General features: G+C 42.4%; 1 protein-coding gene across 45 annotated transcripts in view; it reads left to right on the top strand.

Moving 5' to 3' along the window:
• RIMS2 (regulating synaptic membrane exocytosis 2) overlaps window positions 1-14502 on the top strand; it is a 443591-nt gene that overhangs the window by 61092 nt on the left and 367997 nt on the right. For all 45 annotated transcript variants that reach the window (XM_072151364.1, XM_072151362.1, XM_072151350.1 and 42 more), the window contains one exon: window positions 12341-12551. In XM_072151364.1, coding sequence (XP_072007465.1) covers window positions 12341-12551 — 211 coding nt within the window. The remainder of the gene's footprint in view (window positions 1-12340; window positions 12552-14502) is intronic.

Below are 14502 nucleotides of genomic sequence, written 5' to 3'. Positions count from 1 at the left end.
TCAGCCCTTTCCTCCTTCCACCATTAGTCAGGTCACACAGGAGGCTGCAGAGATAACACAAGTAACAGGCTGAGCTCTGACCTCTCCTGATGCATCCTCCTCCTGTACTCTCCACCATTCACTGTCCCTCCATGTTACCCTGCTCTCCTGCAAAGGGGCCCCTGTGCCTGACTAGCAGGGAAGTCGCTAAACATCAGCAACATGTGAGAAGCTGTCATCTATCTATCTATCTATCTATCTATCTATCTATCTATGTCCTATCTATCTATCTATCTATCTCCTATCTATCTATCACATATCCATCTATCTATCACATATCCATCTATCTATCTATCTCCTATCTATCTATCTATCTATCTATCTATCTATCTATCTATCACATATCCATCTATCTATCTATCTATCTATCTATCACATATCTATCTATCTCTCTATCTATCTATCTATCACATATCTTTCACATATCCATCTATCTATCTCATATCTATCTATCTCCTATCTATCTATCTATCTATCTATCTATCTATCTATCTATCTATCTATCACATATCTATCTATCTATCTATCACATATCTATCTCTCTCTCTCTATCTATCTATCTATCTCTCTATCTATCTATCACATATCTATCACATATCTATCTATCTATCTATCTATCTATCTATCTATCTATCTATCTATCACATATCTATCTATCACATATCTATCTATCTATCTATCTATCTATCTATCTATCTATCTATCTCCTATCTATCTATCTCCTATCTATCTCTCTATCTATCTATCTAGTGATTTGGTTGCAATTCCTTACAAAATACACAGAAAGAGATTCAATCAACATGCAAAAATACAAAAGTTTATTAGTAAAAGTTATAAAAACAACTATTGCACCTAATTTTGTACAATCAATGCATACAAGAAGAGCAAAACAATGTATTCTCACAGCATCATGGTCGGTCAGGCGGACAGTAAAGTGTAAATATGTCGGAGGTCTAGAAAAATGCAGGGACGGCAAACTCCATGCATATCCTCACTTCAAAGTGACTTCCTCAGGGGTAAGTGGCACTTTGGAGTGACGATACACGTCGGGTTTGCCTCCCCTGCAACCACCTAGACTTCCGCCATGCATGTCAGCCTGACCGACCATGATGCTGTGAGAATATATAGTACATGTGTACTATGTGCAGTGACCTGTGTAGTGTGCAGGGGGCGCCAGATTCAGGATTTCTGGCGCACGTTCTTCATGAATCTGGTGCCCCCTGCACTGCTTTGACAGACTGCACCAACTATTTTTGGTGCACTTTTAACATGGGGCGTATGACACATTTCAATTGGACTTCTATTGGATCAGTAAATGCAGGGACTATTTGAGCACAGCAGGTGGAAGGAGACTGAAGGCTGAGCGCTCTGCAGCACTGAGTTGTGCAATAACTGCCGCTGTCAGTGCTGTGCATGTGCCTGGCCCCTCCCACATCTGCTTCTGTGTGGAGCAGAATAGAGGCTGAACAAGCATCATAATAACAAATAGAAAGGTACTTTTACTTCCAGGAAACCATTACAAATAGATTTTTGAAATATTTTAACCTCTTTGACAGCTTTTTGTAGTCAATTGTTTCGTGGCATAACCCCTTTAATGAGCCAGAAGGGCTCTGCGGGGTGTTACTAGAGTCCATCGGTGCTATAGCTTCACATGCTGTTACATTGTCTCACCCTCCCTCTGTCCGCTGTTATCTCAAACAGTGGGAGGGGGAAGTACTCCTGCACAGTGTAATAGCCTGTGAAGCTACAGCAGGAAGGGGCTCTGGCAACACCAACCAGAGTCATAGGGGCTCATTTACTAAGGGCCCGAATCGCTCATTTTCGTCGGGTTTCCCAAATATTACCGGTTTGCGCCGTTTTTCCCTGGGTTTTTGGCGCATGTGATCGGATTGTGTCGCATCGGCGCTGGGTTTCACGTGACGGAAATCGAGGGGCGTGGCCTTCGGAAAACCCAACGGATTCAGAAAAACCGCGGTATTTAAAAAAAAAAAAGTGTCGCTTGACAAGCACTGACATGCACCAGGAAGAGGTTGGTGAACTTCGGCGGACCTCGGCGCAGCAGCGACACCTAGTGGAAATGGGCGCACGACCTTAGTTAATCCCGGCAAGCTCAGATTCAACGTCGGACAACACGCCGCGGGTTCACAAATGGACCGGGTAAGTAAATAAGCCCCACAGTATCATTGTATCATAGTTTATACTGTTGAAAAAAGACACTTGTCCATCAAGTTCAACCAAGGAAGGGAAGGGATTTAAAAAGGTAAAAAGGCATCTAGACCCTTCCTGAAGCTCTCTGCTGTCCCTGCTCTGACCAGCGCCTGAGGCAGGCTATTCCACAGATTGACAGTTCTCATAGTAAAAAAAGCCCTGTTGCCTCTGGTGATCAAAGTCCTTCTAGCTCATTAGCATAATTTTAAAAGTTGATTTTGGAAGGAAGGAGGCCATGTATAACAAATATAAGAAGATTACCCCAGTCTATGAGTAAGTGCCCCTGGTTTATCATGATGAATTCTGATTTACTTGAAATTGGAATTATCCATCAGTTTATCTATGGATACTGATCACATTGAAGATGGGTTTATTTTTTTAAAGGTGGTCACATCTTGTTTTTCTATGTGGTTAATATTTATGGATATGCATTAGTGTGGAGAGAATAGGAGGCATCATGCAGATTAGTAGAATATGGGAACTGCAAATTTTAGGATTGGGATTTGCTAGTTTGGAACATTCTGGATTATCAGATATACTGTGATAGAATAACATGTGCAACTTTAGGGGTCACTAACTGTAACATTTTTCTCTTTTTGCCATATATTCAGTCTATTTTATTTCTTTGGCTAAAAATGGTTAATAATAATGAAATGTATTTGAATTATTTACACGGCTTGTGGATAGTCATGTTCCTTTTACATGTAATCTTTGTGGACCAAATCAGATATCTGCAAAATCCCATTTCCTGTGTATTGATTTGTGAGCGCTGCATGCAACAGATCTGCAGTGCCAGGGAAAACAAAAGCAATCAGTGTCACAGGTCGAATCACTAGAAAATCAATGTGTCTCCATCTCAAATAATCGACAATATTAAACACAACATCATTGTACAAATGAGCGGTGCCATTTACACTCCTCATAGCCGGGGAACACCGATAACAGCTACTGCTGACATTTCATCCGCCACGGAATAGGAATACTCTGCATGAAATACATAATGATGACCCCCATTCAGAGCTTCAGTGTATGAATACCATGTTATAGGACCTCTTCTTTATAGGACCTCCATGTTACAGGACCTCTATGTTATATGACTACCATGCTATAGGACCTTTATGTTATAGGATCTCCATGTTATAGCGCCTCTTCTTCATAAGACCTCCATGTTACAGGACCTCAACATTATATGACTACCATGCTATAGGACCTTTACGTTATAGGACCTCTTCTTTATAGGACCTCCATGATACAGGACCTCTATGTTATATGACTACCATCCTATAGAACCTCCATGTCATAGCACCTCTTCTTCATAAAACATCCCATGTTACAGGACCTCTACATTATATGACTACCATGCTATAGGACCTTTACTTTATAGGACCTCCATGTTACAGGACCTGTACGTTATATGACTACCATGCTATAGGACCTCTACTTTATAGGACCTCCATGTTCAAGGACCTCCATGTTACAGGACCTCTACGTTATATGACTACCATGTTATAGGACCTTTACTTTATTGGACTTCCATGTTATAGCACCTCTTCTTCAAAGGACCTCCATGTTCCAGGACATCTACACTATATGACTATCATGTTATAGGACCTCTTCTTTATAGGAGCTCTATGTTATAGGACCTTTACCTTATATGACTACCATGCTATATGACTTCCATGTAATAGGACCTCCGTGTTACAGAACTTCTACATTATATGATGACCATGTTATAGGAGCTTTACTGTATAGGACCTTTATGTTATAGGACCTCTACTTTATAGGACTTCAATGTGATAGAACCTATTCTTTATAGGACATCAATGCTATAGGACATCTTCTTTACATTACCTCCATGTTATATGACCTTTACATTATAGCACCTCCACATTATAGGACATCCATACTACAGGACCTCTCTGTCATAGGACCTCTAGGTTTAAGACCATCATGTCATAGGACCTCTATTTTATAAAGACCTCCATGTTATAGGACAGTGGTGGCGAACCTATGGCACGGGTGCCAGAGATGGCACTCAGAGCCCTTTATATGGGCACCCTTGCCATCACTCCAGGGTAGAGTTTGCCAGACAGGACTCAAGGCCTCTTGCAGCTACAATGATATTCCAAACTTCTTCTCCTTCTTTCTGTATTGGTGTCCTCAGGTGCCTATACAATTTATGAAAGAGCAGGGAGTAATAAGTTACTGCTTAAATTGTCGCATTGGCACTTGCAAAAAAAAACTTGGGTTTTAGTTGTAGTTTGGGCACTCGGTGTCTAAAAGCTTTGCCATCACTGTTATAGGACCTCTACTTTATATGACCTCCATTTGAAAGGACCTCTATGTTATAGGACCTCCATTTTATAAGAACCTCTTTATTATTGGACCTCTACATTATAGGACATCCTTGTTATAGGACCTCTATGTTATAATACCTCTGTATAATAGAGCCTCCACATTATAGAACATCTACATTATAGGACCTGTATATTATAGGGTCTCTGCATTATAGGACCTCTATGTTATAATACCTCTGTGTAATAGAGCCTCCACATTTTAGAACATCTACATTATAGGACCTGTATATTATAGGGCAGTGATGGCAAACCTTTTGGAGACAGAGTGCCCAAACTAAAACCAAAATCCACTTATTTTCCTGTGAAGTGCCAACATGGCATTTTAAGCAGTAACTTATTGCTACATGTTCTTCAACATCATTCAATTGTATCGCCCCCCAGAGGCAACCAATATAGTTGAAAGAAGGAGGGCAAATTCAGACTCTCGTTGTAGCTTCTCTCCAGGGTCTCTCTGTAGAGTAAAAATGGTTGGTCCAGCAGGATGACCTCCAATGATATTGCAGTTTTGTCAACACCTCCTCACTTTTCCCACAGTTCCCATCAGCCAATGAAGTGTTACTTTAAAATAAGCATCTCTTAAGTTGCCTGGGACTTGGTGGATTTGGTCCTATTTGGTGAACTCTGTCCTGGGGTGATGGTCTGAGTGCCCACAGAAATGGCTCCGAGTGCCACCTCTGGCACACGTGCCATAGGTTCGCCACCACTGTTATAGGACCTCTACATTATAGGATCTCCATTAGGACTTCTACATTATAAAACTTCTATGTCATAGGACCTCTATATTAAAGGACCTCTAAGTTTTAAGACTTCTATGTAATAGGACCTCTACGTTATAGGACTCTTCTTTTAATTAAAGTGATGGGTCCAATATCCATAAATCTTCAGGGCCCAGTCTCACTTGAGTGAATGGTTAATGTACAATGTGTGGTTGAGCAGCAGTGAAGAAATAGCAGCACTGGTCCAAAACCTGCTGCCCCTATAAACCGGTGATTGCTGGGAGTGCTTGTTGTCAGACCCCCACTGAGCTAAATAAAATCACAATTAGTCAACAATATCTTAGCCCCAGAAAATTCCTTTAACTTTGTCATTGCTTTCCTAAACTTAAAGGGGCTGTCCAGAGTTTTTAAAACTGATTGACTATCCTGGTGATAGTCATCTGTCTGGGATTGGTAACGGTCCAACAGTCTCCCACCTCCCCAAATGGTTGTTCTCTAGGGTTGCCAAGTAATGGATCCCCACCCAAACTATTTATATCTTCTGGCGCCTGTTGCATCATTTAAAATGGGGCCCCTAACTACCATATGTGTCTCTGTGTGTGATAATTGAGGGTCCAGTGTTTTTATGTCCCTTGCATAGTGATGCAGCATACTTATAGAGATCTGCAGAGAAATTATATTGATGACCCATCTCTCGTATATAACCTATATCAGATCATTGGGGCCCAACAGTGGGGACACAAAACCTTTCATCTGATTCTAGTTGCCTTTAGGATTGGAATCAACAAACTTAACATGTTGTAGATGAGTAAATGGAAATTGAGATGCAGTTACCTGGCTTGTCCACTACACTGAAGAAGGAGCTGTGCTTCCAACATTGATAAAATCAGCTGACCAAGGGGATTCTGAGAGTTGGACTAATATTAATAGCCTACTCTATTGATAGATCATCAATGTCATTACAGGGTTTTTGGAGGATATAAATATTGATAAGAATCCTGAAATAAGATAGATGTACACGCCAATAAGAACATATTCCATGTGCAGTCTGTTTTTTGCACGGACGGCACATGGATGCACTGAATGCAACGCTTTTTGATGCACACGAGTTCCTGCATCCGTCGCTTTCCCGCTGAGATCCGCCGGAGTTCACCTGCTTCTTCCCGATGCATGTAAGTGCATGTCTTGCAAAACAATTCTAAATGTTAAATCCTGTGCGTTGTCCGAATCCGTCCGACGGACCGCCCCCTCCCATTTCTGTCCCGTGCAAGCCGGCGCCAATGCGCCAAAATCCGATTTTGTGTGCTAAAATCCCAGGGCAATCCGGCGCAAATCGGAAATCGTCGGGAAACCTGACGAAAATGCATTCAACGGACCCTTAGTAAATGAGCCCCATTGTCTTCATAGTTTATGAAGATCCGTGCAATACTGACACAATACCAAAATAAATCAGCCCGAATAAATATTGATTTTAGTCACATTCTTGTACAGAAAGCCTAAGGTCTCATTCACACAATTGTAATGGGGGACGTGATGTGACTGCACAATATGCGTCCAGATCACGGCCTCCATGAAGGTGTATGGTACCCAGTCCATAAAGAGGGGATGGGTGAGGAGTGTTCACTCCTCCTTTCTTCTCCACCCAGCTTGCCCTGATCCGGTCTGAGCATACGTGTGAATGTATCCCAAGTCTCTTATATCATATTGGTGTGGGGTGGACCCCATCACCCCTACACTAAACTATTATTAGTAGCGGTTAACCATAGAATGGAACATGAATTTCCGTTCCTAGTGTAGTGGTCATATCAGGTCACTGCAGGTCATGAATGGGAGTTAAACTTCAATGACTCAACCACTGCGCAGGAAACGGCACTATCTACTTCCTGTTCTGAAAACAGCTATTATGTGGGAGTACTCGTTGTCGGACCCCCAACAATTTGACACAGAGCTTTCTTTTTTTAACTATTTTTTTAAATTTAAAAACTTCTTAATCTACACATCATATGTGTAAGTTGTGCGCCACTTCTCTTTCCCGGTCCCGAGCACCCCGTTGACGCTACATCGGATTTAGTTTTTATCATGTATCCTTCCTTTACCTTTTAGAATGTATGGTGCGCTGCCTTTTCAGTACAGACTCCTAAAAATAGCTACTTCCCAAGCTGGCTGTTAAGTACATCGAAATATGATTACACCTAGGAAGATCCTCACTAGCAGGGATAATGTTTCTGACAAGTCACTCAAATTACTTTAATTGCATGAGCCATCAAAGTCCAACATGCTGCCTTGACATATCCACAGACACAATGTTCTGCACCTGTCAATTGATTGCCATTTAACGTTATGTATGCATCGGGCATAGGGGTCATTTCTTGTTTTTTTTTGTGTGCGTGTTTATTTTTTCTGTGGGTGTAGCGGGTGCTTAAGCCTGTGCCGGTCTTGCTTGGCACCGTAACCGGAGACCTTGTGACATCACTATTTTGAGATTAGGATAAGTTCAGTCTGCAGGGTGTACAACATTTATGAAGACTTTACATTATTTAGACTGTTGGATCCTTTTACTGTTGTGATGCTGCCGTTTCGTAACCTTGTGGCTTTCCTTTTTAATAAGACAAAAAAAAAAAAGGAGTCGGAGGATAAGTGTCTGTTGTCATACACGCCTCCGGTTGTTCTGTTTGATACGATACAGCCACTGTTTGCCACATCACTTGTTAGGAATAAGTACTAAAGCCGGTGGAGGTGACACCAGTTGATCCATTGGCTGCCGAGAGCATTCACTGGGAAAAATTGTTGCAAAATAGGGAGGATCAGTTTAGCACCCACGGTGGGTGATGGAGGCACAATGGATTAAAATTTCCATAGGGCCTGGGCTGTATGAAAAAATTTTTAGTTTGCTATATACTGCCTATATATATGGTACCAGAACCAAGCTTCTTGAAAAAGAAGAAATTGTCCCATATGTTAGATTTCAGTTTTTCAGTTTCAGGACCTTCAAAGGTCCTGGATGGGTTCTTATATACACATGTATTTCAGAGCTGGAGGTCCCTCTCTTTATGATCCCTACTGGACAGAATCAAACTTCTAGCATGGTTTTAGTGGCCATGATTCCCCCTTAATCTTTGGGCTTCTGGTGGTATATATGGGTATATTATATTCCGCTACTGGAGAGTTAGCCATCCCTTTGTCTCATGTTCTTCCATTTTTTTCTTTTCCTAATGGCGGTAGTATTTTGCTGTGCACTTTTTTATGTAACTTTTACCACATAGAATCTATTAACACAATAGAGGAGATTTATCAGAAGTGTCTGAGGTAAATCTGTTCTAGTTGCCCATAGTAACCAATCAGAGCTCAGCTTTCATTTTCTCAAAGCTGTTTATAAAATGAAAGCTGAGCTCTGGTTGGTTTCCATAGGCAACTAGAACAGTTTTACCTCAGACACTTCTGATAAATCATTGCCAATGTGTTTTTATTTTAATTTTTTTGCAATATCACTCAGAAAAGTTACCGTACCTTAACTTTTTTTTTTTTTTTTTAGAAGATTTTTTTTAGGAATTTGGTAAACCCAAGGGAGCCGGAAAAAAAGAACCCATTCTTACCCCATTACTCATTCCAATCCCGCTCCAGTATTTTGGGTTTTCGGCCCTGCTTCATCTAATGCGTGGCCTCCTCACACCATGGGACATCACAGAATGTGAAGTCAGGAGACATCCTGTATCTGGGAGGCCACCCATTGATGAAGCCTGGCCCCGTGCCCCTCAGGATTTTTGGCCGGGGCTGCAGGCCCAAATACTGAAATTATCTAAGTAATGCGGGTACCAGATGTCAGAAGATAAGATTGTTTTTTTTCCCCACCCTGGCCGCTGGGGATTTTCCACCCTATTATATGCGTGTGAACTAGAAAGCTATTGGCAGAACCAGGCAGAAAAAAATCCTTTCATATATAGCAGCACAGCCAGGTTCCCACACAAGTGGTACTAAGTTTAAAAGGCCTGGCCACTTATACAAAACCTTCTCAGGGTAAGGCCGCATTCACACAACCGTATGGGGGTGGGGGGGTGTATATATGGCTGCGAGCTCCCCCATAGACAGCAATGGCCACACGGAGCAGTACGGTGCCACACACGTGTGGTACCGTAACGCTCCATACAGGGGAAAAAGTCCTATATTTCCCAATGTGTACGGCCCATACGCCGTGCATTTCTGTGGAGAGGGGAGAGGTCACCCCTACTACTCTCCATGACGCAGGACATATGCCCAGCCGGCTAGGAGCATAAGTTCCTGTAAATTTAGTACCGGTAAAGGTTTCCAGTAGCCACCAGGAACCGTAGGTCACCTGACATTGTTACGCCCTGTGTCTCGGCGGCTTCTGGCGGATGGCCATGCAATGTCTTGCGGCTCCCAACAAACTTTACCAGGGTAGGTATTTTATCGAGGACCCAATTAGTGTCTTATACTTACTCTTCCAAAGTTTTGTCTAAGTGGCCAACCCCTTTAAATTCTGCAGAGACTCTTTAAAGTAAGAAGAGGCTAAAGAATAATGCAATAAATTTAGATCTGCTTGCTAGCACAGAATGGAAACATTGAGAGGATGGGGATAAATGACTGATCATGCCCCCCTTAGTGCTTAGTACCCGAGCTTTGTGTGCCAGCTCCTTGGCACCCATTTTACTGGGCTAGTTACATCCCAAAGACTGGCATAGTTCCTCTGTATAGTAGGGCCGGGAACTATTACTATGATAACTATGACAAATGTCTACTATTGACTCTCTTGACTTCACACATGGGGCCAATTTAAGGTAAGGGAAATATTTTTTTTAGCTAAGAAGGCTGTCAGTAATATGACTCTATGGGAACCTGTCATTTGCTGTATTTGTGAAAATGTGATGGCAGGTTCCCTTCCAGGCCCATCCTCCATTCATAAAATCCCCAAGTAGGAGCTGTTTTGACAATAAGATCTTATTATGTTTTGAATAATTTTATAACTTGATTGCCCAGGTCACCTCCAAAGGGGTTTGTCTTCAGTTGGATCTTGGGAATCCATTATAACGTGTTAGATTCTGGGCCCATCAGAGGATGTTTTGGTGGCTCAGTCCAATACTTTTGGGACCTTCTGTCGGGACTATTTCTGTGAATGGAGACATTATGGCAAATGGTGAAAACTATATAAAGGTGAATTGACCTGGTCTCTTTAAATGGCCATCTGTATAGAATCCTCTAATCTTCTTGGATATTATTCACTGGAAGGAAGTGAATGTAATAGCCCCATAAGTGTCAATTATACATCAAACACCACGTAGGAAGCCTCATATTAATTGTGACCTTTTCCCTGGGGAGTAAAGTGATGGATTATTTAGTAAGGCATCTTTTAACTGTGAATCAGTAAGAGAAAGAGAGAGAAAGGCGAAAGTATGGAGTCACGGACAGGGAAAGCTCCTCCATACTGTGTATACATGTAGTAAAGGGCTCATTCACCTAAAAATTCGCCCAAAATCCTGTAATGCACTTTGAAATGCAGCCCCAGACCCTAAATCCTGGGCACTGCGTTCTATAGATAAATATGAACTGTAGTCACCCTGCATATGACATGCATCATGTGCAACATATTCCTCCACGCTGGGGCCCATAGGTGGCTTGAACCCCCTTTTGGTCAAAGTTGGATTTTAACGTTTTTTTTTTTAGTGGCTTGTGCTCTTTTTACCAGGGATGTAACTACAGTATAAAAATCTACGAGCATTGCTTTCTAGTCTGAGAATAGGGTGTTATTACCGGCTCTCTTATCTTCTTAAAGAAGAAGCCTGTGTACCGGCATAATTGTCCCCAGCGTATCATTGTTCACCTGGAGCATTATAGCCCAGCATGCCCTATACCCCCAAGGCTTCAGCAAAGGTTAGCTCTGATGTACAGTACTACAGTTTTTACTGGTTCCAAGTGTTTGACCTTTGCCTTGTTCTGTGACTACGCTCCTGCTCTATAACCCTGTGTGTGTATGACCCCGGCTTTTTATGGCTTCTGATTCAGTTCTGCCTGCCTCAACCTACTGCCTGTTTCCTGACATTGTTTGTATGCTTTCTGCCCTGACCTCGGACTGACCCTGGCCACACTCCTGCATGTTTCCTTGGTGTCATTCACCATTGGGCCAGCCACTATCAACACTAGGCTGCCAGAGTTAGAGAGTCCTTGAGATCTCTCCACAGTAGAAGCCAGATCCCTGTAGAGGAGTGAAAGTGTGAAACTGGGCGAAGCTCAAGGATAATGCCCTTAGTGGAGGCGCAAAGTTTAAATTGGTTGAACCCGCTAACTGTTACAAATAATAACAATTGGTAGCAGTGTTAGACTGGAGTTCCTTGAACCCACCAAACAAGATTTTCCTATAGGCCCAACCTCTGTCTTTCCTAGTAGCCTCCTTCTTTTGCAGTATCTTTCACGTCCAGCATTGGGTGAAAGCATATGACCAACAGAGAATTCACTGCGTTTCTGGTAGCCTTGTCCAACACTTGCTGGAAGCAATGAAGTTCCACGCTCAGGGGTCCGGGTCAAAGTTCTAGTGATAACAGTTTGAAAAGTGTTGGACTTGGATTCTTCGAGACCACCAGATAAGATTTTTCTAAAGGCCCAAACTCTATCTACCCTAGTAGCCTCAATATTGGGTTTTCTTCTGCATCATCTTTGGGGTCCAGTATTGGGTGACCACCAGAGAATTAGGACCACCAGAGAATTCTCTGGCTGGAAGTGAGGAAATTCCATGTTTAGGGGTCCAGGACTCTGGTGTTGCCTCTGGGAATTGTAATGATTCCCATTCTGCTGTATTCGTTGGTTATGATTTAGGGAGATTTACCTTACCAAAAAAAATGTAATTCCTAAAATATACATTTTTTTACACAGTATAGGGAAGCATGGATTATATTGCAGCATGCATGTGTGCGACTCTCACTGCCCCATACCCTGAGATATTTATATATCTGCTTATCAGATGGGTTTTTAATAAGTTTTCTTCATATCTCTCTCTTTTTTTTTCCTGCACAGGAAATTGCACCAGCAGTTTGAAGTCTACAAGGAGCAAGTGAAAAAGATGGGCGAAGAAGCTCAGCAGCAGCAAGAGCAAAAGGGTGATGCCCCCACTTGCGGGATCTGCCACAAAACTAAATTTGCAGATGGCTGCGGCCATAACTGTTCATATTGCCAAACTAAATTCTGCGCACGTTGCGGAGGGAGAGTGTCATTGCGCTCAAGCAAGGTAAGATGTAGTGTGAAACTGTCTATCTATACAGTAACTCTGAGTAAGTTTGCAAATTTATTTCATTACTTATCTCCAACTGAATATCTGCTGTATTCAGGGGTGCACCAGCTATGATGCGAGTTGAGCCTCTTGCCTCAGGCAGCATCAACTGCAGTCAAATGGAAGGGGCAGCATCAGGCGCACAAAGCAAGACCTGCCACTTAGAAAAAGTGTTTATTCACCCCTGATGTCCGCATGGGTGTGAGACACTGCAAGGAGAACCCACTTTCTATAAAGATAACCTGATATATCACTATTGGATGAGTTCGGAGATGGAGTCATTTTATAGCTCACCTCAGGCAGCAGAGAATTTAGGTTCACCCCTTGCTGTATTCCAGAGCATCATTCGCAATTTTACTGGTCACTACTGCAGTTGGCATTTTGGAAAGTTGTATTCATGCTATAGGACGCCTAAATTTTTCTATGTCAACTGTCCAGACTATGCAACAAACAGAACATTATCCAAGAGGACCCCTGGAGTTTACCCTCTAACTTACATATAGCACAGGTCATGGCAAACAACAAAAAATTTGAAAGCCAGGCATCCAGGGTTACTTACTCATAGATCCAGGGACCATAACTGTGATAATTTTCTTATATTTGTTATCCTTCCTTCTAAAATCAACAATGCTAATGATCCAGAGTCCCTCTGTGCTCTAGCTTCACAGGCTGTTACACTGAGCAGAGCTGGTCTTCCCTCACTTTATGCTGCTGCCAGATTACACAGGTTGGGGGAGATTGGTGAGAGCATGGGGTTGGGTGAGAGATGCTCTGCTCATTGTAACAGCCTGTGATTCTGCTGCATGGAGAGACTCATTAGCATAGTCCCTCCGTGCTGTAGCTTCACAGGCTATTACAATAAGAAGAGCTGGTCTTCCCTCTTCTTGCACTTCCTGTTTCTGCCAGATTACACAGGCTGGGGGAGATTGGAGAGAGCAGGGGGTTGGGTGAGAGATGCTCTGCTCATTGTAACAGCAATCCAATAACAATTTTTGCAACGTTTCGGTCTTCATCAGGCACGGATTGCTAGGTATAGGAGAGGACATAAAGGAGAGGCGCAGTGCTATGACTGCTGCAGCGCTAGGAGCAGTGTGCAGAGCGGAGTCTCCCGCACTTTCCTCTAGCGGGAGACCCTGCTCTGCACACTGCTCCTAGCGCTGCAGCAGTCATAGCACTGCGCCTCTCCTTTATGTCCTCTCCTATACCTAGCAATCCGTGCCTGATGAAGGTCTGAATTAAGACCGAAACGTTGCAAAAATTGTTATTGGATTGCTGTTCTTGATCACATTGGAACTAAAAATAAAATAAGAAATCCTGATTTCACAAAATATAAGGAGTGCCAAGTTTTTCTTCATTTATAAATACAGTATTGTAACCTACTTGTGCACCCGTCAAGCTTCAGAGACTTTGAGTGACGTGTACTCCTTCTACTGCTCATTGTAACAGCCTGTGAATTTTCTGCATGGAGAGACAGACTCATTAGCATAATTGTAAAGGTTGATTTTAGAAGGAAGGAGGCCATGGATAAAAAATATAAAAAGATTACCACAGTCACGGTGCCTGGATCTATGAGTAAGTGCTCCTGGTTTATCACACTTTTGCTTATTTTCTTTAAAGGGGTTTTCCTGCAAAAGAAAATTCTCACATCTCAATCCCCCAGTGATGTTAACACAATAAAGATCATTTTAACCCGTTACTTTACAATTTAGTCAGTTTTATTGCTGTTTTAGCTCCTATTACTCCCTAGGCTGCTCAGTGTAAAATCCCAGGGTGTGGGCTAGGCCTCTCTAAGCAGACACATTACTGTATTACCCTTCTAGTTCTGTGGGGTGACAATGTGGTTACATTATCAGGGTACAGGTGTATATACATTTTCATCCATTAGATGCCTATTACACAGAGCTCTGCT

The sequence above is a fragment of the Engystomops pustulosus genome, chromosome 5 (genome assembly GCF_040894005.1).
Source record: "Engystomops pustulosus chromosome 5, aEngPut4.maternal, whole genome shotgun sequence".
NCBI lineage: Eukaryota > Metazoa > Chordata > Amphibia > Anura > Leptodactylidae > Engystomops > Engystomops pustulosus.
This window is presented reverse-complemented; position numbering and strand designations above follow the sequence as displayed.